The following is a 26144-nucleotide window of genomic DNA, read 5'->3' on the forward strand; positions in this document are numbered from 1 at the left end:
ACAGTTTAAAATAAAGATATTTTAATTCAAGGGTTTAGAGGGGTTCTGTATTCAGAGATATTTCTGAGAATTGTTTGACATTTCCCTATTGAAATAGCTCTAGTCAACTGGATAAGGAGATCAGAGTCTGAATTACAAGCCCATGAAGTGTTTATTTACAGACAAACCAATTATAGCTCATACATCCCTTTAGAGACAACATAAAAAATGCAATCCAGTAAGAATCACTGTCTTGTTTTAGAAGTGTTGATATAAAGATGGTTGTGTCACATTAATTAATTGCCTGTTGAGCCAGGATTTTTGAAGTAATGCTTTCATGTGCTTTGGATTCAGTAATTTAGATTTTGGACTGTAAATCAGTCACTATGCATGGGCTGTTTAATGTCCTTTACACATACCCAGTGGGGTATATATTATATCTATTAAGGAGATTTAGACTTTCTGAATGTTGAAACTAGAGAACAACAAAGCATTTTCAGTCTGGTCAGCACAATTTTTTAGAGAATATTTACTGCATAGTGTCATATTAAGTATGATGGTAAATAAGGAAACTGACTTGTTAGCTTTCCTTCTCCGCTGTTCAGATTGGCCTGTTACCCTTCGGGGAGCTGAGAGATTAATGCAGGCCTCTCTGCTCTTACATTCCCTTCTTTGTTTCCTTTTATTTGTTTACTTTCTTTGAATTAGGCTGCCTCATCTACTTTTAGATTTTAAGTCCCCTAGAGGCAGGGACTGTGTCTAGTTTGGTTTAATGGAGAACACTCAGCATATTGTGGGGATGTTATAAACATGCCATCTGTGCCAGTTTAAAATTCAGTTTCAGGCCTCTCGGTACTTTTCTTTGTGTCTAGTTTGATATAGAAATCTGAACTAGACTAGAGGTGCTTAGCCATGTAAGGCTATATAAATTCCTTAAGTACATGTTTTTGTGGACTCATAGTGCCAGTCTAGGGACACTATCTAGATAGGGACAATATCTTATAATCTGCCTTTCATTATTGTATCTTGTATTTTTATTTTGAAATTTAGTTAGTATTTTTATGAGTGTCAGATTGGAATAGAAAACTGCTTCATTGATACAGACTATCTGGGGGCATACTTTCACCATATTGATGATATTTATTGCATGGTCTATGTTTAAGTATAAGATTGGTTTGTTTTAAGCTTACTTTGTTTAAAAGAAGACAGAAGTTAAAACTGTGTATTTCAATTTTCAATTTAAAAAGCCACTGGAAATGAAATTAAAAGATACACAAAATACATGTATACCCACAGTGTGTTTACTATAACGAGTTCTTTTCATATATGGAGTTATAACTAGTCTCATTATTTGATAGCCATCTTTTACATTATATGATTTCTCTCTGTGTAACTGGCAGTAGAATTGCTGGGTCATGTTCACCTTTAATGATTACTGTCAGATTTTTCCTCTTCCACCAGTGACATATGAGAGTTCCAGTAGCTTCACATCTTTGTCAACATTTGTACTTTTCTTCTTTTTTAATTTTCACCTTTGGAGGTTGTAATGACATTGTATTTTGGTTTTAATTTGCATTTCCTTGATGACTAATGAAGCTGCGGCCCTTCCCGTATGCTTGTTGGCCATTTGGATACCCTGCACCACCAGGGAAGTCCCTTTTTTTTCTTTTTCTATATGGATACCCAGTTGACCTAGCACCACCTATTGAAAAAATTTTTCCTTTTCCCTCCACTAGAATGTCACTGTGTTCACTTTTAATTTTTGAATTCCAAGTTTGCCATTTTCTTTCCATTTTCAGCACATTGATGAAGTTAAAATAAGTGCTCATAGTACCACTCAGATGTCAAACACCATCACTTTTGCTTCTACATCAGAAGTGCTATTTGTTTATTCAGAACAGTGATAATATCCTAAATTGGGTTTAAAGGATATGCTGTCCATTTTTAAAATGTGCAGCTTTCTGTAATGGAGCTTTGTAGAGCCCCAGGGAGCACCACTCACATTGAAATCTATGTGAATGGCGCCCCTTGGAGTTGGCACACATGGCCTGTGGGGCAAATGCAGCAGCCCTGAGTGCTGCTTGTAATAACTGGCAAATTATAAAAAAAACAAAACCAAAAACATGATCTTGGGACTTCCCTGGTAGCACAGTGGTTAAGAATCAGCCTGCCAATGCAGGGGACACGGGTTCGAGCCCTGGTCCGGGAAGATCCCACATGCCGTGGAGCAGCTACGCCCGTGTGCCACAACTACTGAGCCTGCGCTCTAGAGCCTGCGAGCCACAACTAATGAGCCCGTGTGCCACAACTACTGAAGCCCGCGTGCCTAGAGCTCACGCTCCGCAACAAGAGAAGCCACTGCAATGAGAAGCCCACGCACCCCAACGAAGAATATCCCCGCTCTCCGCACCTAGAGAAAGCCCGCATGCGCCCAGCAATGAAGACCCGATGCAGCCAAAAATAAATAAATTAATTAAAATAAATAAGTAAATAAAACATGATCTTTTTCTATGCTCCAGCAATCCTCGTTTGTAAAACGAGGGTTATTTGTGTTCGATTACTGTGGTGCGCCACAAGTTTAAAGGGGTGGAGTAAGAAAGAAACTCTGAGGCAATCCATGTGGCTTTTCAGAATTTCCCAGCTCTTACAACCTTTTAATGTTTCATATTTGAGTTTATTTTTTATTTAGAAAGTAGTTTATTAATTTAACAAAAAAGAAAGAAAGTAGTTTGTGTCAGTCAAGATATTTTATACCAGTTCCTTCCTATATCACACTTCTGTCCTAGGAGAAACTTTCTTTCTAGGGCTCCCTTGAGTGATCTAAACTTTAATGAACACATTCAGAAGGTGACCCTTGAGGCTCGTAGCTACTCTTATATGTATTTTCTTGGAGGCACAACTACTTGTAACCTATATCTTTTAAACTGTTGGGTTGGCCAAAAAGTTCATCTAGTTTTAAGTAAAAATAAAAGGCACGTTTTTCATTTTCATGAAGAACTTTATTGAACAATGTATTCACTAACCGAACGAACTTTTTGGCCAACCCAATATATCTTATAGAGTTACTTTTTTCCACAAATGAGTTCTCCTTGAATTTCATGCCCCAGTTCAATCATCAACAAATGTGCCTGACTAGTGACTTGTGAGGATTTTTATTACTATCATAATCTTATACCATTAAAAATAAATGTTTAAAACATTGGAGTTGGGACGAGAGTATAAAATCAGAGTCATGATCCCTATTAGAAAGGATGTGGAAGTGCTTAATAAACAAACTCCTGCTATAATTAGTTCAGCTGGTTAAATTGAGCTTGGAACAAGTAAGAAAAAAAAAACTCAGTCCATGCCACAGACTGCAGCTCTGAGTATGTGTAGCTCTGTCGCCAAGGATTGCCAGTGTTTGGAAGACAGCTTAACTTTGAGACTAGGTCAGCTCAGCACAAACCCCTAACTCCTCTTGGAAAAGCAGCCCAAAGCTACGTCCTGAAAGTAGGTCAGCAGCATCTTAAACAATAAGGATGGCATATTTAGAGTTTTGCGGTCTTCTAAATCAGAAGAACCACAACAAAAAAGACTCACAAGAATTTTGTGTGGCTTTGGACACTTTGCTAGAATATCATACATTCTGTAAATTGAAAATAGTTGTGGCAGTGGCATGTGTTTTTGATACCTTAATGATTAATATTCTTTTGAGGTTCATTTCTAGATGTTATTATATGTTATTTAAAAGGCCACCCCAGTCTTTTTTAAGTGACCTGCACTATTCTCTCAACACTTGTTATTAAGATTTTTTTTATTATATGCAGTCCACATATCTACATAGGGGAGTGATTAATTCTGATTCTACTGCCAAATCTAATCATTTACATTTTTAAAAATAAATTTATTTTATTTATTTATTTTTGGCTGCATTGGTCTTCGTTGCTGCGCGTGGGCTTTCTCTAGTTGCGGCGAGCAAGAGCTACTGTTCGTTGTGGTGTATGGGCTTCATTAGTTATGGTGCACAGGCTCAGTAGTTGTGGCTCGCAAGCTCTAGAGCGCAGACTCAGTAGTTGTGGCGCACGGGCTTAGTTGCTCCGCGGCATGTGGGATCTTCCCAGACCAGAGCTTGAACCCGTGTCCCCCGCATGGGCAGGCGGATTCTCAACCACTGTGCCACCAGGGAAGCCCCTGCATTTCTGAAAAATAGAAATTTGAGGTATCTATGCTCTGCTGATCATGCTCTTCCTTTTTTTTTTTTTTAATTGGAATACAGTTGCTTTACAATGTTGTGTTAGTTTCTGCTGTACAGCAAAGTGAATCAGCTATACGTGTACATATATCCCCTCTTTGTTGGATTTCCTTCCCATTTAGGTCACCATAGAGCACTGAGTAGAGTTCCCTGTGCTGTATAGTTGGTTCTCATGAGTTATCTGTTTCATACATAGTAGTGTATATATGTCAATCCCAATCTCCCAGTCCATCCCACCCTGCCTTCTCCCCTTGATATTCATATGTTTGTTCTCTACACCTGTGTGTCTATTTCTGTTTTGCAAGTAAGTTCATCTGTACCATTTTTCTAGATTCCACACATGTGCATTAATATAGGATATTTGTTTTTCTCTTTCTGACTTACTTCACTCTGTATGACAGTCTCTGGGTCCATCCACATCTCTGCAAATGGCACAATTTCATCCCTTTTTTATGGCCGAGTAATATTCCATTGTATATATATACCACATCTTTATCCATTCGTCTGTTGATGGACATTTAGGTTGCTTCCATGTCCTGGCTATTGTAAATAGAGCTGCGATGAACATTGTGGTACATGACTCTTTTTGAATTATGGTTTTCTCTGGATGTATGCCCAGGAATGGGATTGCTGGATCATATGGTACTTCTATTTTTAGTTTTTTAAGGAACCTCCGTACTCTTCTCCATAGGGGTTGTATCAAGCTATTCCTTAAATTATATTGTTTAACTCAAACAATATCAAGCACCTTATATGAAAGGCATTGTTCTAAGTATTGTGGAGGAATTCATGAATAAAATGCAAAAAAGTCTTAGTTTTAAAATAATATTCTGGGAGAAGAGGAAAGGGAAGGAGGAAATTAGAATTTCTTGAGCATCTATTATATAGGCCAGGTATTAAGCTAGTTACTTCACTTATGTGTTTTCATTTAATTCTCAGTATAGTTCTTCCAGTGGTGTTCCCATATGAGGCATTTGAGCAAGAGGTTGAGTGAGTTGCCCAAGGTCACATAGCTAGTAAGGGTCAGTAGCAAGGCCAGGTCTGACTCCAAAACTCATATTTTTAAAGTGGTCATTGAGAAGACAGCCACTGTTGAGGAGAATGGATAAAATTTGGGCACAGGGAGTTAGAAGGAAGGTTATTTTTAGAGAAGGAAAATTATGAAGGTCAGAAAACTTTAGTCATGTACAGGGAACATCCAAGTCCGCAGGCTAGACCTGACTAAGTGGTTCTCAAACTTTTTGGTCTCGGGACCCCCCTTATATTAAAAGTATTGAGTGCCTCAAAGAGCTTTTGTTTGTATAGGCTATATGTATTAATATTTCCCATATGAGAACTTAAAACAGAAATTTAAAATTATTTAGTAATTTAAAAATAACAATAAACCCATTGCATATTAAAATAATAAAATTTTTATTAAAGATAACTGTATATTCCAAAACAAATAAAAGTAGAGTGTCATTGTTTTATACGTGTTCAGATCTCATTATAGTCAGGCTTATAAATGACAGTTGAATTCTCACATCTGCTCATGCATTCAATCTGTTACAGTATCAAATATTCTTAAACTGGAAAACACTGTATACCCATGAGATAATTGAGAGTGAAAAAGGCAAATATCTTAGTTTTACTATGAAATTAATTTTGACCTCACAGACCTCCTGAAAGTGTTTTAGAAAACCCAAGGGCATTCTTTGGAGAATTACTGGGGATGTTTGTGAAGGGGAATCCAATTGAAAGTGTAGGGTTAGGACTAGATAATGAAAAGAGTTGGTTGAGTTTGGTCTTTAATAAGCAATGGGGAGCCACTGACATCTTCTAAGCAGAAAAATGAAATAAACCGAGCTGTGCTTTTAGAAGATTGTTATGCAAGTAATTCATAGAGTATTGGGAAGCAATTATAGTTGAACTGTAATAGATTTTTGAGGTAATGTAATAGGTATTAAGGTAGAATATATTATACTCTTCCTCTGACAAGATGAACTAGAGAAACAGGAGTCAAAATGAGCGTGGTGGCTAGGAGACTAATAATCCCATTAATAAATATAGGGAACACAGAAAAAGAAGCAAGCTTGGGAAGGAAAATAGTGAATTAAGTTTTGGAATATGTAAAAAACAGTTTTACATTATTTTTTGTTCTGAAATAATTTTAGTCTTACAGAAAATTTGCAAAAATAGTACGGAAAGGTCTCATATATCCTTCACCTAATTCCCCCTAATTTTTACAATTTATATAACCATGGTACAGTTATCAAAATGAGGAAAGTAACAGTGATACAGTACTGTAAGCTAAACACAGACCTAATTCAGATTTTACCAGTTTTTCCACTGTTCTTTTGCTGTCCAGGGATCCAATCTGGGATCCCACATTGGATTTAGTTGTTGTGTCTCCTTAGTGTGTATATATATATATATATATATATATATATATATATATATATATCCTCTAATCTGTGACAGTTTCTCAGTCTTTCCTTGTCTTGCAAAATTTTTTAATAAAAAAGAGAAGATGCTTATAATATACGTAGTGGGGAAAAAACAGTGTCATTTCATCTCTCTTAAAATGCATAAGAACCTGAGTAAAACCATTATTTTTTCTTTAAAAAGTTGAAAAAATTATTGTAAAAAATTGAAACAGGGCTTCCCTGGTGGCGCAGTGGTTGAGAGTCCGCCTGCCGATGCAGGGGACATGGGTTCGTGCCCCGGTCCGGGAAGATCCTACATGCCGCGGAGCAGCTGGGCCCGTGAGCCATGGCCGGTGAGCCTGCGCGTCCGGAGCCTGTGCTCCGCAACGGGAGAGGCCACAACAGTGAGAGGCCCGCGTACCGCAAAAAAAAAAAAAAAAAAATTGAAACAATGTAAAAGACATAAATAAAAAGTGACGGCCCACTGCCAGATATAACTACTGTTAATAGTTTGGTGTGTATTCTTTTTATTTTCTATGCATGTATAGTATTATGGGATCTCTTGAGCATACTTTTGCCACATATATTTTTCACTCAAAAACTATATATATATATTTTTTTTTTTTTTTTTTTTTTTTTTTGCGGTACGCGGGCCTCTCGCTGCTGTGGCCTCTCCCGTCGCGGAGCACAGGCTCCGGACGCGCAGGCCCAGCGGCCATGGCCCACGGGCCCAGCTGCTCTGCAACACGTGGGATCCCCCCAGACTGGGGCACGAACCTGTGTTCCCTGCATCAGCAGGCAGACCCTCAACCACTGCGCCACCAGGGAAGCCCAAAAACTATATTATTTTTATACAACGTTCTTTGATGTCAACATATACGTATCTCATTCTTTTTTTTTTTTGCAGTACGCGGGCCTCCCACTGCTGTGGCCTCTCCTGCTGCGGAGCACAGGCTCCAGACGCGCAGGCTCAGCGGCCATGGCTCACGGGCCCAGCCGCTCCGCGGCATGTGGGATCTTCCCGGACCGGGGCACGAACCCATGTCCCCTGCATCGGCAGGCAGACTCTCAACCACTGTGCCACGAGGAAAGCCCTGTATCTCATTTTTTTTAGTGGCTGTGGTATCATAGTATGATTATGTCATAGAACCATTCCCTTATTGATGGGCCTTTAGGTTATCCTCAGTCTTTCATAATTACACAGAATGCCTCACTAAACATCCATATATATATATATAGATCTTTGTCTGTTTGGATGATTATTACTAGGAGGTGAAATTCCTGCATCAGAGATCATATGCATTTTCCACTTTCACAATTATTGCCAAATTTCCCTCCAAAAGGTTCTGTCTCAACTAACACTTCCTCCAACAGCAAGTGACATGCTTATTTCCCGCCAAAGCCATGGATGGAGGTATTCTAATACGGTGACAGTGGTTTGGTTTGGGTAATCGCCTTATGGATGTTTGACTATTTATTCATTGCTCTCTCTTGTTTTTCCCTACAAAGCACTGTTTTGCTTTGTTTTGCTTTTGTAACACACACACACACAATAATTAAAAATGAATGGTTTTAGAAAGAGAAAAACAAATACCATATGCTAACGCATATATATGGAATCTAAAAAAACGGTACTGATGAACCTAGTGGCAGCGCAGGAATAAAGACGCAGACAAAGAGAATGGACTTGAGGACACAGAGGGGGAAGGGGAAGCCTGGGACGAAGAGAGAGAGTAGCATTGGCATACATACACTACCAAATGTAAAATGGAATGCTAGCGGGAAGCTGCTGCAGAGCACAGGGAGATCAATTTGATGCCTTGTGATGACCTAGAGGGGTGGGATAGGGAGGGTGGGAGGGAGGCTCAAGAGGGAGGGGATATGGGGATATATGTATCCATATAGCTGATTCACTTTTTTGTACAACAGAAACTAACACAACATTGTAAAGCAATTATACTCCAATAAAGATGTGAAAAAAAATGAATGGTTTTAAATGCTTTGTCTTTGAGACCTTTAACTGTTAATCAGCATGGGATAAATTGGATCTTATAAGGATCCTATGGACTTGAGCAACTTGTATAATTCAGTGTTAATTCTTAAAGAGTGGAGAGAAGAGCAAAGGAAGAGATTACTGATCCTAGCATTTCCTTTTGAAATAATATAAGAATCATTAAATTATTTTTAGTACTCCATATGTGGCTGTGATGCTAGAAGTAGATAAATAAGAATGTCAGTTATGGTAGAGAAAGCATAAATCAGGTAATTGGGTGATTTCTGAAAAACTTTGTGTAAATTAAATCAAAAGGGAAAAGTATAAGTGGTCCTTGATTTCTTGTGTTTGTCTAAAAGCATATTGGCTTCTGAATAGACTAAGAGCAAAAAGGTGGGGTTTTGATTTGTTTGGTTATAGTTTTTATTTGTTTTATATTTTCACCTCCTTAGCACAACTCAGAATTTTTCATTTTTCAAATTTAAAGTCTCTATTTTTGTAGGCAGGGGAGGGTGTGTATTGTGCCTTTTGTTTTCTGTTGGTCATTCTGTCTGTGGATATGCACCATAGTTTCAGTTGCGTATTTCCAAACAGTGTAATAGGGCATATTTCCAGACATATTTTTTTTTTTACTTTTTATTTTATATTGGGGTTTGGCGATTATCAATGTTGTGATAGTTTCAGGTACGCAGCAAAGCGACTCAGCCATACATATACATGTATACATTTCTCCACCAAACTGCCATGCAGGCTGCCACATGCAGGCTGCCACATAACATTGAGCAGAGTTCCCTGTGCTATACAGTAGGTCCTTGTTGGTTATCCATCTTAAATATAGCAGCAGACACATATTTTGATAAAAATAACATTAGAAATTTAGACCCTCCTAAAAAAGTCTAAGATGCATAAGTTTCCTCACCAAAGCACTTGTGTTAGTATTAGTAGTAATTTAATGATTGATGTGACTATTAAGAATGTTTGATGTACCATCAGCTGCCTCTTTCCTATAAGTGAGCTTTAAATAGACAAGTTAAGAACCTGGCCTTAGCTTCACAGAGAACATGGTCCTGAGAAAAGGAGAAAGGCTGTGTGAGTTCACTGCCCAGGGCCCAGGCACGGAGCCTAGCACGTCCAGCTCTGTGCTCCCAGCTCTTCACTTTTTCTACCCACCTGCCTTCCTTTTAAAAATTAAAACAAAGCTTTTGAATTCTGATTATGATGTATATGTATAATGTGTAATATATAATGTATGTTCACTCTAAAACAAGTAATAAAGTATTGAAAGTGATAAATGACAAAGTAAAGGCAACTGTAATCCTCAGAAAAAAAAAAAAACCTGGCCTTGGGACTTCCCTGGTGGTCCAGTGGTAAAGAATCCACCTTCTGGGCTTCCTTGGTGGCACAGTGGTTAAGAATCCACCTGCCAATACAGGGGACATGGGTTCGAGCCCTGGTCCAGGAAGATCCCGCATGCCGCGGAGCAAGTAAGCCTGTGCACCACAACTACTGAGCCTGTGCTCTAGAGCCCGCGAGCCACAACTACTGAGCCCGCGTGCCACAACTACTGAAGCCCCCACTCCTAGAGCCTGTGCTCTGCAACCAGAGAAGCCACGACAATGAGAAGCCTGTGCACTGCAACAAAGAGTAGCCCCCGCTTGCTGCAACTAGAGAAAGCCCTTGAGCAGCAGCAAAAAATAAAAAAATTTTAAAAAATTAATTAAAAAAAAAAAAAAAGGAATCTCCCTTCCAATGCAGGGAACATGAGTTCGATCCCTGGTCAGGGAACTAAGATCCCACATGCCGCGGGGCAACTAAGCCCATGCGCCACAACTACTGAGCCCGTGTGCTTCAACTTGAGAACCTGTGTGCCACAAAACTACAGAGCCCACATGATCTGGAGCCCACGCACCACAACTAGAGAGAGAAAACCCACACGTGAAAACTAGAGAGAAGCCCCGCGTGCCACAACGAAAGATCTCGCATACTGCAACAAAGATCCTGCATACCATAGCTAAGACCCACGCAGCCAAAAAAAAAAAAATAAATAATAAAATTAATTAATTTTTAAAAAAGAACCTGGCCTTTGCAGTTCAGTTGTTAGATTTTATCTTTCTCATCCTTAGGTCTAACTTCTATCAAGAGGTAAAATCAGGGCACAGAAATATAAGAACATGATAGTGAATATTTTTCTATAATAGTTTGAAGGGATTTGAAAGAACAGTCTGACATTTGAACACAATTCAGGGCTATTCCATGTAAAACATGGTTTGGGTTTTTTTTATTAGTAAACAAAATAAATTTGTATGTATTTATGTATGATTTACTCGCATATACATTACTCCGTAAAATATATACATGCAAATCATTACAGTTTTTTTAACCACAATTAGAGATTATTTTCTTTTTCTTAAATTATATTTAATTGAAGTGTAGTTGATTTACAATGTTGTGTTAATTACTGCTATACAACAAAGTGATTCAGTTATACATATCTATATGTATATATAGATATATATACACACATTTTTTTTTAAATTCATTTATTTATGGCTGTGTTGGGTCTTCATTGCTGAGCACGGGCTTTCTCTAGTTGTGGCGAGTGGGGGCTACTCTTCGTTGCTATGCGTGGGCTTCTCACTGCGGTGGCCTCTCCTGTTGTGGAGCACAGGCTCTAGGCGCGTGGGCTTCAGTAGCTGTAGCACGTGGGCTCAGTAGTTGGAGCTCATGGGCTCTAGAGCGCAGGCTCAGTAGTTGTGGTGCACGGGCTTAGTTGCTCCGTGGCATGTGGGATCCTCCCGACAAGGGATCGAACCCATGTCCCCTGCACTGGCAGGTGGATTCCCAACCACTGTGCCACCAGGGAAGTCCCTACACACACATTCTTATATATTCTTTTCCATTATGGTTTATCATAGGATCCTGAATATAGTTCTCTGTGCTGTACAGTAGAACCTTGTTGTTTATCCATTCTATATATAAAAGCTTACACCTGGGGCTTCCCTGGTGGTGCAGTGGTTAAGAATCCACCTGCCAATGCAGGGGACATGGGTTCGAGCCCTGGTCCGGGAAGATCCCATGTGCCGCGGAGCAACTAAGCCCGTGCGCCACAACTACGGAGCCTGCGCTCTAGAGCCCACGAACCACAGCTACTGAGCCCGCACGCTACAACTACTGAAGCCTGCACGCCTAGAGCCCATGCTGCACAAGAGAAGCCACTGCAATGAGAAGCCCGTGCACTGCAACGAAGAGTAGCCCCCGCTCTCTGCAACTAAAGATAGCCTGCGCACAGCAACGAAGACCCAATGCAGCCAAAAATAAATAAATTAATTAAATAAATTTTTTAAAAAAATGCTTGCATCTGCTAACCCCAACCTCTCACTCCACCCCTTCCCCAACTCCTTCCCCCTTGGCAACCACCAATCTGTTCTCTATGTCCGTGATTCTGTTTCTGTTTCATAGGAGACTATCATTTTCTTATTAACTAGTTTTCTAGTTAAAGTAAGGGCCAAGAGGGACTTCCCTGGTAGTCCAGTGGTTAAGACTCCGTGCTCCCAATGCAGGGGACCCGGGTTTGATTCCTGGTCGGGGAACTAAGATCCCACATACCACGACTAAGCCTGCATGCTGCAACGAGAGAAGTCCACACGCCACAACTAGAAAAGCCCATATGCCACAATGAAGACCCAGCACAGCCAAAATAAATAAATAAAAATTTTTTAAAATTATCTCTTAAAAAAATAAAAATAAAATAAGGGCCAAGAAGTTCAATTTACCCATCTACACTAATCTTTGGAAAACTCACCATGATGAATCTTTTCAAAAGCAATCTCCTAAAAGACCGAATTAGAAAACAGTTAAGTAAAGCACAGTTATTCTAAAATGGGGCTATGGGGAATTCCCTGGTGGTCCAGTGGTTAGGACTCTGTGCTTCCACTGCAGGGGACCCAGGTTCGATCCTTGGTGGGGGAACTAAGACCCCACAAGCCACCTGGTGAGGAAATAAATAAATAAATAAATAAATAAATAAATAAATAAATGGGGCTATGACTTGGGAACTGCTCTTCCCCCAGTCATTTAAACTGGTTCAGTAATTGTATTCAGCTACTAGAGAATTGGATAGTTGTTATGAATCCTGTATTAACTTTATATTTATTTGAATGCCTACTATGTGCCAGAGACTGCTGTATGCTTCATATGTATCATTTTACTTGTTTGTCATAGAAACTGTGGATGCAAGTCATAATATCACTTTGCATTAAAGAAAACTAAGGCTTATAGAGGAGGAAAAAAAGAGTTTTGCCCAAGATCATCAGGCAGATGAGTGTTGGCACCTGGACTTGAGCTTCAAAGCCTTGCTTTTTTTGTTTGTTTGTTTTTTGCGGTACGCGGGCCTCTTACTGTTGTGGCCTCTCCCGTTGCGGAGCACAGGCTCCAGATGCGCAGGCTCAGCGGCCATGGCTCACGGGCCCAGCCACTCTGCGGCATGTGGGATCTTCCCGGACCGGGGCACGAACCCGTGTCCCCTGCATCGGCAGGCGGACTGTCAACCACTGTGCCACCAGGGAAGCCCCAAAGCCCTGCTTTTTAACAACTGTCACTGAAATCTTCCTCTTTATTGTTTAACTATACCAGGACCAAAGAAGCTACTAACTCTGTTTAGTTAATTCTTGTCAGGAAGAGAAGGACAGCAAGAACTGTGGGGAAAAATCAACAAAAACAAAAATGAAAGTACTGAGGTATACTGGAAAAGACCAGAAGACTTGGAAGGAGACTTGAGTTTGCACTTGGCTCGGTTACTTAGCTCATATATCACTTTCTTAGGAAAGCCTTTCCCTACTCCTTGTTTGTCTCTATTAGGACACTGAACTGATTGCAATGATTCTAAGGTGTACATCTTTTTCATTTTAACATTTCTAAAATCTGGACACGTCTTATAATTGTTGGTGTCTTAAAATTAATTGACAGTGTTTCTCCTTAATTATTGGTACATAAAATAAGGATGTGATTTACCATCGATGGCATCTTAGATTTGATGAGTGCAATATTTGTTTACATGTGTTCCCATGAAAATGTTTACATGAGTCCCACAGTTTTTAAATAACAGGTATATACAGCGATTTTTCTGATTTCTGTTCTAATCCTCTTTTAAGCTCTAGCCCTGTATGTTGAATAAATTTTCCTTTGATTTCACAAGGATCACAGATTCAGTGTATCTACTTTCCAAATCAACATGTCTTCTAGTATATTCCCACATCTCAGTAAATGGTATCTACACCTGTAGAAGCTAAAAAGCTAGAAGTGCCACTGCCAGGGTTTGAATACCAGTTCCACCCTATACTAGTTCTGTGAGTACACAGCGAAGCATGTCACCTTTATTCTTCATTTGTAAAATGGGAAGCATAATAACACCTACCTCTCAGGATTATTAAGATGCTAAAACATCGAGTAAATATTAGCTGCTGCTAGTCTTCAACATACATATTCGTGACCTTTCTCCTTCCTCTGTACATGTAATTCATCGTCAATCCTGTGATAAGTAGGCCTTTCACAATATCCCAGATCCATCCTCTTTTTTATCTGCTGCTTCTCCAGTCCAAGCGCCTGTTATAGCCTGTAATAACTAATCTGGTAGCTTCTCCTCTTTCCCATCTTTGATCCATTCAATACATAGACCAGTCAGAGCCATCTTTTAAATCAGATTATGCTACATCTTAAAACCCCTCCCAATGCACTTGGTATAAAACCCCCAATCCTTAATATTGTGTATAATGTTCTCACTTTTCTGCCTGGCCTCTGCCTACTCTTTCATCCTCATCTTATGCCAGTCTGCCTCACGTTACTCATTTCTCCCAAAACTGACTCCCACTCATCCTTTTGATTTCAGCTGAAATGTCACTTTCTCAAAGACATTCCCTTATCTTCATAACTAAATTAGGTTCTTCAGTTCTAATATATAGTCTTTTATATTGAATTTACACCTTTCATAGTTGGTGGTGATCATTTCCTTCCCAACTGAAGGTAAATTATTTCCCCAAAGTCATAGAGCTAGTTATGGTAGGATTGGAATGCCAGCCTAGGACTGGCCAACTAAAGCTGTGCCATTTCCATGATCCTTCCTTTGCTTCCTTGAGAGCAGAAAAGAGCATATGAATCAATGTGCTAGCCTTTAAAAATATGGCCCAACTGCTCTCCTTTCTTTCCATTTAACCTTCATGTTGTTCCTTAAATATCCATCTCTCTGTGAGCCTTCACTCTCCCAAATTAGATTATAAACTGGTTGAAGTAGGGTCTGTTTTTTATATATTATACACCTAGCATTTACATAAGTTACCCTGCATATAATAGATACGCAAAAATAGTTTGTCTTAGAGATGCTAAAGAAAAACAAATTTTTAATCCATTTAATTTTTTCAGGGTTTGGAGCTATCTCATGAAGGAATTTACTACCTCATTCCATATTCTTCTACCCATCAGTGACAATATATTTTACGTGTCCATATTGTGAATAGAACTGCCTAAAATGATTTTTAAATGAGTAGTTTGTGTCTTCATGGATTATTATGCTTGTTTCACTGGAAAAGAATTAACCTTAAGTATTTTTGCTTTGTTTCAGGAATTGAGTGATCTACAGCGTGACCCACCTGCTCACTGTTCGGCTGGACCTGTGGGAGATGACTGTAAGCTTTGCTCTCTTGCTAGGATTTTGCTACCATTAATAATACAGGTTTGAACACTTGTTAATGACTCCAAAACTCCTTTGTTTGTTTCAGTGTTCCACTGGCAAGCAACTATTATGGGGCCTGTAAGTATGATTCGTTTGTGTGAAATTAATCCCCTCAGCCATCCTTCATTCTTGGCATTTCACCTTTTATCAGATGTTTTTGGCTAGGGTTGAACTTTCTTGTATTCTGAATCTCTCAGAAAGCAAAATATGAGTAAAGGATTTATGATGATTTTCTAGAGCCCTGGTGGCAAATACTTGCTAGGAACACATTTACAACACTTTGCCAAATCCTTGATCATTATGCATAATAATGAATCACCCACAATTTGCAACCAGGCTATGTGTTTATCTTTTTTTAAACACAGAGAGTCAGTTGTTCAGAACTAAGTGTAATTACTCTCACATCAACATTTTAGTAAGTTAGAAATAAGTCTAATTAACCCAATAATGGAATTCCTACAAGTAACAAGTATCAATTTGCAATAAGTTTCATCATTGTTCCTGTGTGTGAGAGGAACGGATAAAATATTGCAATGGCTCTATTGTTGCCACATCATGAATTTGCCTCTTTTGTTGCATTGTCCTGAACTCAGAATTACCTGCTATTCTATGACTGGCTTCTCTTCATACTTATTACCTTTGTTAAGATTATTTCTTTCTACACCTGAGAAGCAGTTATGACTTTTCTTTCTGTGGGCAAAAATCTGATTGCATAAGAATGGGCACTGATAGCTCAAATCTACTTTCTGAGTAAAGACTGCGTTAGTAACATGTTTCCGTTAACATCATTCTCTCCTCCCTCCCTTGAAAGATCTTTATCTAGTAAGCCATAGTGTTGTTTTTTGTTTTGTTTTGTTTTGTTTTTTGCGGGCCTCTCACTGTTGTGGCCTCTCCCATTGTGGAGCACAGGCTCCGGAAGCGCAGGCTCAGCAGCCATGGCTCACGGGCCCAGCTGCTCCGTGGCATGTGGGATCTTCCCGGACTGGGGCACAAACCCGTGTCCCCTGCATCAGCAGGTGGACTCTCAACCACTGTACCACCAGGGAAGCCCAGCCATAGTGTTTTTAATCATATGGCCTCATGCTTAGCTTTTAAAAAATACAACAGTTATTGAATTTTCAGAGCAGGAGTCCTGAGTAAGTGTCTTAAATTACTAAATTGTTTTATTAAGTTAGTTTTTTAAAGGGTGAAGTGCAACATATTTAACAACTTTTAATAAGAATCTAGTTATTTGATTTTCATTGCTTACCAAGAACCTTCAAAATAATATCAAGTCTTACCCTTACCATTTGAATTATAGCCCATCACAAATATTTCTCAGGTGAATCACATGTAGCAAATGGTTACAATTATGTTACTCATACCCTCTTTATTGTAGTAATGTAAATATGCCACTCAATAATATAATTTGAACATCTAAGAAGACCATATCTGTTGATTGTAATTAACTTACATTTTCTACATTCCTTATAATTTTTGATGAACTGGAATTAAACTATGTGTATAGTAAGAATGATTATATGGTACAGTCCTCTAATGTATATGTAGAAACTTAAGGAGGAAGTAATGATAGCCTTGCTATTATTACCAAAATGTTAATGTACATGATACTTTTAATTAAATATAAATGAATTAAAATAGAATTTCAGGTATTTTTGCTACTTTTTTCCCCCTTTTCCTTTTTTTAATCATCCTTTTTTTTTCTTGCTTGTAACATTATAAGTATTTCCTAATTGCTATAAAGAGATATGGCCAAACTTAAATTCCTCTTGTAAAGTTCATTCCTAATTAGATAATTCTATGAAACTGAATTTATCTAGTTTTGTTTGGGGCTTTTTTGCATTTCCCATGTTGTTTTGTAAACTGCTACTAAGTGAAGATTTGAGGTCTAAATTATGTAACAGTGTCACTTAGCCTTTTCTTTTCATAAGTTGGTCCTTTCAGTTCATCTCTATTCTTGCCCCTTAAAGGATCATGAGAACTTAAGTTTTATAATTAAGAAGAAAAACACTAGCCTCAACCCTTTTCTTTTATACTGATTACTGCTACAGAAAATTATTCTTTTCTCACAGCAGTCTTGTGTGTTTACTGATCTTTAACAGTCTATACTCATGAACAGATTTGTTTGGGCAAGTCAAACCACTCCACTGTGTGTGTCCTATTTTTGTTTTGTTTTAAACTATGATGTTGGCATGATTGTTGGGAAGTCCTCCTTCATGCCTGCAAAGAGAAACCTGTTTTTAAGGTAAATGATTTGAACTTATGACAAAATGATAGCATTTTTTTCAAACTGGTATATTTGGAGGGAATCATCTTGGGTTACTAATAATAAATATAGTAATCAAAACACTGATGTGATGATTTTGTAATTTCAGCCTGATAGCGCATATCAAGGTGGAGTCTTCTTTCTCACTGTACATTTTCCGACAGACTATCCTTTTAAACCACCAAAGGTATTTTTATTTTTATGATTGACGTGACTCCTGTGTCAGGGGTTTTACTCTCTATCCAGAGATATTTTCATGAAAAGACTGTGGGTAGGTTAGCATGTTCAAACTGTTCTGTGAAATCAATGAATCTAAAATGCTTTCTTCCTCAAATATTGTATTATGTCTGTAAACAGAAGGCAGTATCTGTTAGGCTAGAAATTAGCTTCCCTACCTGTCTTTCCCTCTGCATTAGATATGTGTAGTTTGGGAAGTTTTTATGGTCAAGAGTTAGACTCTTCCATTCAGGGGATTATCTTTCCTAGGTTGACCCTTCTTTCTCAGTTTTTAAGTATTCAACAAACATTTATTGAGCACCTACCATGTTCTGTTGCATTGGGGAATACAAAAGTAAAAAGACATAGCCCTTTTGTTTAGTGTAGGAAAGATTAAAACACATTCTTATTAAATTTAGCTTAAATCTAAAGAGGAAGCCAACAAATGATGGGGGTGTCAATGAGGGAGAAAATGATTAACAAATTCTGTCACTGAGGAAATATTTACTTTAGATTCTTAAAAACACCTAATTAACATTACATATGAAACAATGTAACAACTCTCGTGGAAGATTAGAATTCTTGGTGGATTTGTTAGGGCAGGTAATAAGCTGGGGCCCCTCAACTTTCCTCTGGAATAAGGTCAGCAGCCTATTTCTAGATCCAGGTATCAATTGATAATCAAATTAAGAAAAGGATTGCTTTGAGGGTTGATGAAAGCCATGGTTAATTACTTCAGGTGCTACTCAACCAGTCATACCACCTATTATAGACTTATTTATCACACTTTCCAAAATACTCCTCAGTTCCTTGGGGTTGGGGAGAGCAGAAAACTGACTTTGCTTTCACATTATCAGTAGCTAAAGCCACTTGCACATAAAGTAGATGCTCATCCAATTTGTGTTGAATACATCTCTCCTCTAAGATCACATAAAATTGAGGACATTTTACCCTAGAGCAAATTGGTTCTGTTTGCTTTCATAGTTCATGGATTGTCACAGTTTTGTTTTGTTTTGTTTTACGTTTAGATTGCTTTCACAACAAAAATTTACCATCCAAACATAAACAGTAATGGAAGTATTTGTCTTGATATCCTGAGGTCACAATGGTCACCAGCTCTGACTGTATCAAAAGGTAATTTCATTTATCAGATTTACAACAGTTGATAACAGTGAGACAGGAAAAATATAGCAGAAATATCTTAGGGACCAAAGTTTAAAAAAACCAATCTATTGTGTTTTCTTCTGCTTTGCTTTTGCTTTGCTTTCATAGCTTTTATATTACTCTTGCTTGGGGGGGTTGATGGACAGATCTAAATGATGAAATGAGAGAAATTTAAAATGTTAGAACTAGGAATTTGGGGATAAGACTGTTGACATTTCACCCCTTTAGTTTGGGCTTTATCTTTAAAAAGAAAGAGACAGGGACAGAGAGAGAGACACAGAAGTAAAAATAAGATTTTAGGACCAGATGTCCCATTCATTAAATGGAATTATTTGTTGACATGATGAGTAAAGCTTTACATCTCCTTTACTTCATCTCAGAGGAAATGTCAGATTGGCAGGTAAAGTAAATGATTTAAAATGAAAGACAGGAATTCCCTGGCAGTCCAGTAATTAGGACTCCACGCTTTCCCTGCCGAGGGCCCAGCTTCAATCCCTTGTCGGGCAACTAAGATCCCACAAGCTGCATGGTGTGGCCAAAAAAAGGAAAGACATATTTCACACTTTACAGTAATGTAGTATATATAGCATGTTAGTCTAAACTTCAAATAATCAGTAGCATCATTGTAAGGACTGATACATAATCCACGCAGATTCTCAACTTTCACAGTTGCATAGCATTATTCTTTGCTAAATTATGAGATGTGTATATAGGGCATCTGAAGCCGTTTGTTTCATTAGCTAATGTTATTTGCTTTGCCAGCCTCTTAATTTTGTCTTGTTTCTCTAACAGAAAAGAGCCTGAGTTATTGTTTTGAGTTAGAACCATCTACCCCCTGAAAGTAACTTGGTAGTTTTCCCTTTTTATAAAATTTAAGAAAACTGTTTCTCTTGAAGGATTTGGGGGAGGAATCCATGGTCATTAAAAAAATTTTTTTAAATAAATGCTACCTGAATATATAGCTTGTTTTAAAAATTGATAAGGTTTAGAGGAAGCAGTGTCCATAGCCATGATTATTTTCAAGTATTAGATAAGTAACAGCCCTTCAGATCGGTTAGTTATTCATGAATGGCAATTTTTCTGATCTAACATATCCCTATAAAATGTTCATGTAGATTCTAGTGTTCTTTTAAAAACCTTTCACCTACTATAACTGTTACACACTAGATATAGGAAAGATACTGTGTCATAGGGGTTTTCAAATTAATATTCTGTTTCCTGGAATAGGATCACAAAATGAAATTCATTTAGCATATGCAGCTAAATACTTAGCGCAGACTGCCAGATGTTGAATACTTACCTTCTGCCGTTGGTCACTTTTTATAAAAAATAGTTTTGTTAGCTTCTAGAAACTGTCCTTTAAGAACATTTTCAAACAGCCTCAGTTTCCTCATATGTCAAATGGGGATTATAATAGTATTACCACATATGGTTACTATGCAACTAGCACATAGTAAGCATTCAAATGAATGTTATATATTGTTAACTTTTTCCTTATCTGAAAACATTTGATTTGTGTGCATAATAGTGAAATCAGGGCACAGGGCTCTTGGCAGCAGGAGTGGGGAGATGAGGAACTTCCTTCTTGCCTATTTTATAAAGTAGCTTATATTTTCTTTATTTGTACATTTTTCACTTTTTAATATTTTAAATGTCTTATTTCGTTTTTTATTATGAGTTTAGTTAGAAAACTTTCTGGAGGTGTGAGCCCAGATAACTTACCCAGTTGGTTTAATATACAGGCTTGAAATTCCATTGGGCAGATGAAAGATTAAAAAGATGAATGAAATATTAGTTTTTGTTAGCCCGTAGCACCCCCTTTCCAAGTCATTAAAAATCAACTCTGGGGCTTCCCTGGTGGCGCAGTGGTTGAGAATCTGCCTGGACATGGGTTCGAGCCCTGGTCTGGGAGGATCCCACATGCCGCGGAGCAACTAGGCCCGTGAGCCACAACTACTGAGCCTGCGCGTCTGGAGCCTGTGCTCCGCAACAAGAGAGGCCGCGATAGTGAGAGGCCCGCGCACCGCGATGATGAGTGGCCCTGCTTGCCACAACTAGAGAAAGCCCTCGCACAGAAACGAAGACCCAACACAGCAAAAATAAATAATTAATAAACTCCGACCCCCAACGTCTTCTTTAAAACAAACAAACAAACAAAAAATCAACTCTGCCTTCCTTATAAATTCACCTTTGGATTTGTAAGAGTAGGAAAAGATAAAGGAACATAGTACAGGAAGGTGAAGATGGAATGTTGTTCCAAAGATACCATGTATCCCCTCAGAAGTGGTGGCATGGAAGCAGACAAATGAGGAACCAGAGTCCTTGTTTCCTTCTTTTTCAGACACTTAGTTGTTTGTTTTTTTAAGTGTAGCTATTTGCATTAGTATTTTGATACAACATGCAAGAAACAACTACTATAATTTATCAATTTTCATTTATATTTAAAAATATACAAGTTATGTAATGATAGCTGTGCCTTTTTTTTTTTTTTTTTTTTTTTTTGCGGTACGAGAGCCCCTCACTGTTGCGGCCTCTACCGCCGCGGAGCACAGGCTCCGGACACGCAGGCCCAGCGGCCATGGCTCACGGGCCCAGCCACTCCGCAGCATGTGGGATCCTCCCAGACCGGGGCACGAACCCGCATCCCCTGCATCGGCAGGCGGACTCCCAAGCACTGCACCACCAGGGAAGCCCATGCCTATTATTTTTAAATGCATTTGCCACAAATAATGTACATGGAATAAAAAAAATTCACTGAAAATAATCTTACAGATATTCCTTCTTTAGCTCTAAGCCCAAGTAAAACAGTGCATGAGCTTCATCTCCCAAAGCAGTTTGAACTGTTAACTGTAATTTGATTGCTTTACCGTGAACTGTTTAGGACACAGATTTTCTGCATTAAAGTAGAATAAAAGTGGACAGTTTTCTTATTAAAGTAAAAAAATATCTCTAAGAAACATCTAAAGTTAGGATGCTATTCTAATATTTTTCCAACTATGTACCATCCGGGGTATATGTGTGTTACCTAAAAAATATTTTTGTAGAGAACTCTTGAGTTTAAAAGTTAATAGCTACTTTGGAGGTTCACATTTTTAAAATAAATAGAAATTCAAATAGAATTTAAAATTGCAAAAGTGATAATAATTTTGTATTATATACACTGTATGGTAATTTTGTAATTTAAAAAATTAAAGATATTTGCTGGCAACCAAAATTAATCTCAAGTGTAATTTAATGTGTTCATTTTGTTTTTTCTTTGTAAGTTTATTGTCTGTTCAGTAAAATTATTTTCACATGTGTAATTCATATAAAGTAGAAAGATCATTACTTAATATGATGTTCTCTTTTAAATCTAGTTTTATTGTCCATATGTTCTCTGCTTTGTGACCCTAATCCAGATGACCCCTTAGTACCAGATATTGCACAAATCTATAAATCAGACAAAGAAAAGTAAGTGTTTGCTTATATTAGTTTCTATTTGGGTGCATTTCTGTGTAGTCTGCCAAAACATAAGTACTATCAATGTATTGAAGTACATTTAGTTATGCTTATTGTGTTTATGTTAAGTTGGTTTATCTATCCAGTGGAGTAAACATTTCTTTTTAAATTCTATTAACTCCTTTTACAAAAAAATCTCATCCCTTCCCACTTGTTGTTTCATCCTTTACTATTTAATAGTACTTGTTCTGCATTTACATAGTATGCATGTTTTTTGATAGTAACTATCAAACTATTTATAATTCTAAGTAGTAAATTTACAATTTAAAAAGTTGATAATTGGAAATTACTGAATATCGTATTCCTTACCTTCTCCCAGGAAAAGTTATCCTTAACTACCCCTAAACTGACCTAATTTTCAAGGTGCTACATCTTGCTGGCACCATTGATTCATTTGCATTTTACAGATAATGACCATTCAGGGTTGTCATTTACAAATTTGTATTAGAAATTGATTTCCTTATTTCGTTGTGTATAACTTAGGTACGTTTTCATATAGGTTGTAAAGAGATCCATTAGTTTAAAAAATCGCTCATGTTTTCTGTTTTATTTATGCATGAACCTAAGTCACATTGACCCAATAATTGGTGTATGTATGATTATTGCAGTTAAGCATAAAAAAGGTATACAGTTTTACATAGACAGATCTTCTAAAAGATTTAATTTGTATGTTTTTACTATATCCCTTTTGTATGTCTACAGATACAACAGACACGCAAGAGAATGGACTCAGAAATATGCAATGTAAAATCAAAAAAATTTTCATATATACCAGAGTACTGTAAAATCTAGGTTTTTTTCAACATTAGCAGTAAATCAAGCACCGTTTACTGTTTCATTGTACCATGAAATCCTTTGATTTTTACCCATTTTAAATGTATTTCTGAAGCAAGACAAAACAAACTTCCAAAAATATTCTTGAGACTGTGATGAGAGCATTTATCATTTTGTATGCATTGAGAAAGACATTTATTATGGTTTTTAAGATACTTGGACATCTGCATCTTCAGCTTACAAGATCTACAATGCATCTGAAAAGCAACCAAATTATTTTTTGCTGAAACTAGATGTTTTTACATGAAAAATACTGTATGTGTTGTCTAAGATGTCGTCAGTTATATAAATCTGTATTCAGATTTCATTCTTTGTTAGCTCACTTTATAATTTGTATTTTTTTACTGTATAGACTAAATATATTCTATTTACATGTATGTCAACTCGTTACTTTTTTCCTGTGAACAGTATTGAAAAAACCCAACAGCTGATAATGAAATGAATTAACTGTCTGTCTCCCTTGTCTTAGGGTATTCTGTAGATTGATTGCAGATTCCTTAAACCGGAAATGATCTTTACACTGTAATTCTCAGTATACTGATTATGGAGAAACACTTGTTTTGATTTTGTTATACTTGACTTAACTTTATTACAATGTGAATTAATTGCACTGCTAAGTAGGAAGACGTGTAACTTTTATTTGTTGCTATTCACATCAGAATTTTTTTCTGTATAGGCAATATTATATTGACACCTTTTACAGATCTTAATGTAGCTTTTTCCATTTAAATAAAATGCTTTTTCTACTATTTGTCTTGATTACTTAAAAAGATAAAAAATTACTTTATAAGTAAGGATCAATACTCTATATAAAATTTTGCATGGAAATTAATTCCAAATTGTAAGAATGAAGTCTGTTGTATTTGGCACTAATCACCATTAATTATATAAATTTTATTGCTTTAGGTTTGTATAGATATCTGTTTACTAAATTGTCAATCTAGAGGATGATATACACTGGTCCCTTGTTATTGAAAAGAATTTAGGATATGTTGGCATTTGTCTTGGATCACATCTAAAATGAATTATTTTCTAAGGTACTGAGATGAATGTAAGACAGTGTCACCTACATTGAAGAAAAGTCTTTATAGACCTGAAGAATAATTAGGTTAATTCATTAAAATGCCCCTCTAGATATAACTGACGTTGTATTTCTTAACATTTTAAAATCTAGAATTTCTAAAATAGAATTTTAATGCCATCACAGTTTGAAAGAGGACATCCATTTTTTACCATAGAAGTTATGCAGAAAATTCTAAAATGACACTTTCCCTCTGTTTTATAAATTGTCAGTTAAAATGATTTAAATGAGCAGGTTATCTTTGCAGATTTTAAAGAAAGCTAGAAAGTTCTAATGTTTTAACTTGGAAAAAAATGTCTCTAATTATTAGCATGCTTACCAAACTTGAGTGTCATTTTTAAGAAGAGTTGTAGCTCTTCTGATTATTTCAGTAGCTGTATAAGTGTACAAAAATCTGTGATGGGTGTAGTCATTAGCAAAGAATGTAAATCACTTAAGTATTTTACCATGGTTCATTATTATAAAGCACAAAATAACCCATTGTTAAAAAATGTGTTTTTATAAATGAATGTAAAATAATTAAATGAATTGTGAAATGGATGTTTAAGAAAATATAGGTTTAAAAAGTAACTATATTAAGTGATGTCTTGAAACAGCCATATCATGAAGAATACTACTATGTTATTATAAGCTACATTGGCCCAGAATTTGAACACTCAACATCATTAGATTTAAGTATTTAGTATATTTTGATAATAAAGGGTTTTGTTTCTTGAATATCTTTCACTTTTTAAAAAACTTTTGTGTGGCATTTATTTTTGGAAATGTCTTTTTTTTTTCTGTATTAAAGTTTTGAAACTTGCCTAACACTCTAACTCTGTTTGCCTTTGCTTACATCTGAATTGTACAACCAGTCTCTTGAGGAGTGAGCACAAGTTCTCATAATTAATTTAAAAATCTTAGAAGTTCAGCAATGGCATAATGATCAGCCAGATCAGTATCTTGGGTTTGTTGTTTTGTTTAATTCTAACAAAGGGTACATCAGTTACCTAACTGTAAATCCGAAGCCAAGGACCTTCCTCCATAAATCAACCATTAATTTAAGGACCTCCTGGGAGTGAGGAAAATGGAAAGTCTTTTGGAGTTTTACGATCCTACCTCTTGAAGTCTTGGATTCTGAACACTCGTAACTGCCACATACAATAAATCCATGATACAGGCTGTAAGGGGTAGCCTCACGCTCATCCCCCCAACTATCTCTAATTCCTGAACAAGCTTTACACATGCATATGTAAATCATATACAAATATTCATTTTTGCTTTACGTTATACCCCCACCCCTCCATGAACTCTGTTAGGGAAAATTTTAAATTTACTTTGTCAGTTAAGCAATTTCAAAGGATCAAAAGGTATTAGGTGAGAAACACAAACACAAAGCACCAGGGCAACCCTAAGAGTTAATATTCAGAGTAACTTTTGGGGCTTCCCTGGTGGTGCAGTGGTTAAGAATCCGCCTGCCAATGCAGGGGACACGGGTTCAAGCCCTGGTCCGGGAAGATCCCGCATGCCGTGGAGCAACTAAGCCCGTGCACCACAACTACTGAGCCTGCGCTCTAGAGCCCGCAAGCCACAACTACTGAGCCCACGTGCTACAACTACTGAAGCCCGCGCACCTAGAGCCCGTGCTTCGCAACAAGAGAAGCCACCGCAATGAGAAGCCCGCGCACCGCAATGAAGAGTAGCCCCTGCTCGCTGCAACTAGGGAAAGTCCGTGCGCAGCAACGAAGACCCAATGCAGCCCAAAATAAAAAGA

At 37.4% G+C, this 26144-nt stretch overlaps 1 protein-coding gene across 1 annotated transcript in view; it reads left to right on the forward strand.

Annotated features, from left to right (window-relative positions):
- Window positions 1-24059, forward strand: part of UBE2D1 (ubiquitin conjugating enzyme E2 D1) — a 34834-nt gene extending 10775 nt beyond the window's left edge. The window contains exons 2-7 of the mRNA XM_065894121.1: window positions 15222-15285; window positions 15379-15410; window positions 17708-17785; window positions 18843-18948; window positions 22335-22428; window positions 23179-24059. Of these exons, the coding sequence (XP_065750193.1) occupies window positions 15222-15285; window positions 15379-15410; window positions 17708-17785; window positions 18843-18948; window positions 22335-22428; window positions 23179-23224 (420 nt within the window). The 3' untranslated portion in view covers window positions 23225-24059. The remainder of the gene's footprint in view (window positions 1-15221; window positions 15286-15378; window positions 15411-17707; window positions 17786-18842; window positions 18949-22334; window positions 22429-23178) is intronic.
- The last annotated feature ends 2085 nt before the right edge of the window (window positions 24060-26144 follow it).

This window comes from Phocoena phocoena, chromosome 16 (assembly GCF_963924675.1).
Source record: "Phocoena phocoena chromosome 16, mPhoPho1.1, whole genome shotgun sequence".
NCBI lineage: Eukaryota > Metazoa > Chordata > Mammalia > Artiodactyla > Phocoenidae > Phocoena > Phocoena phocoena.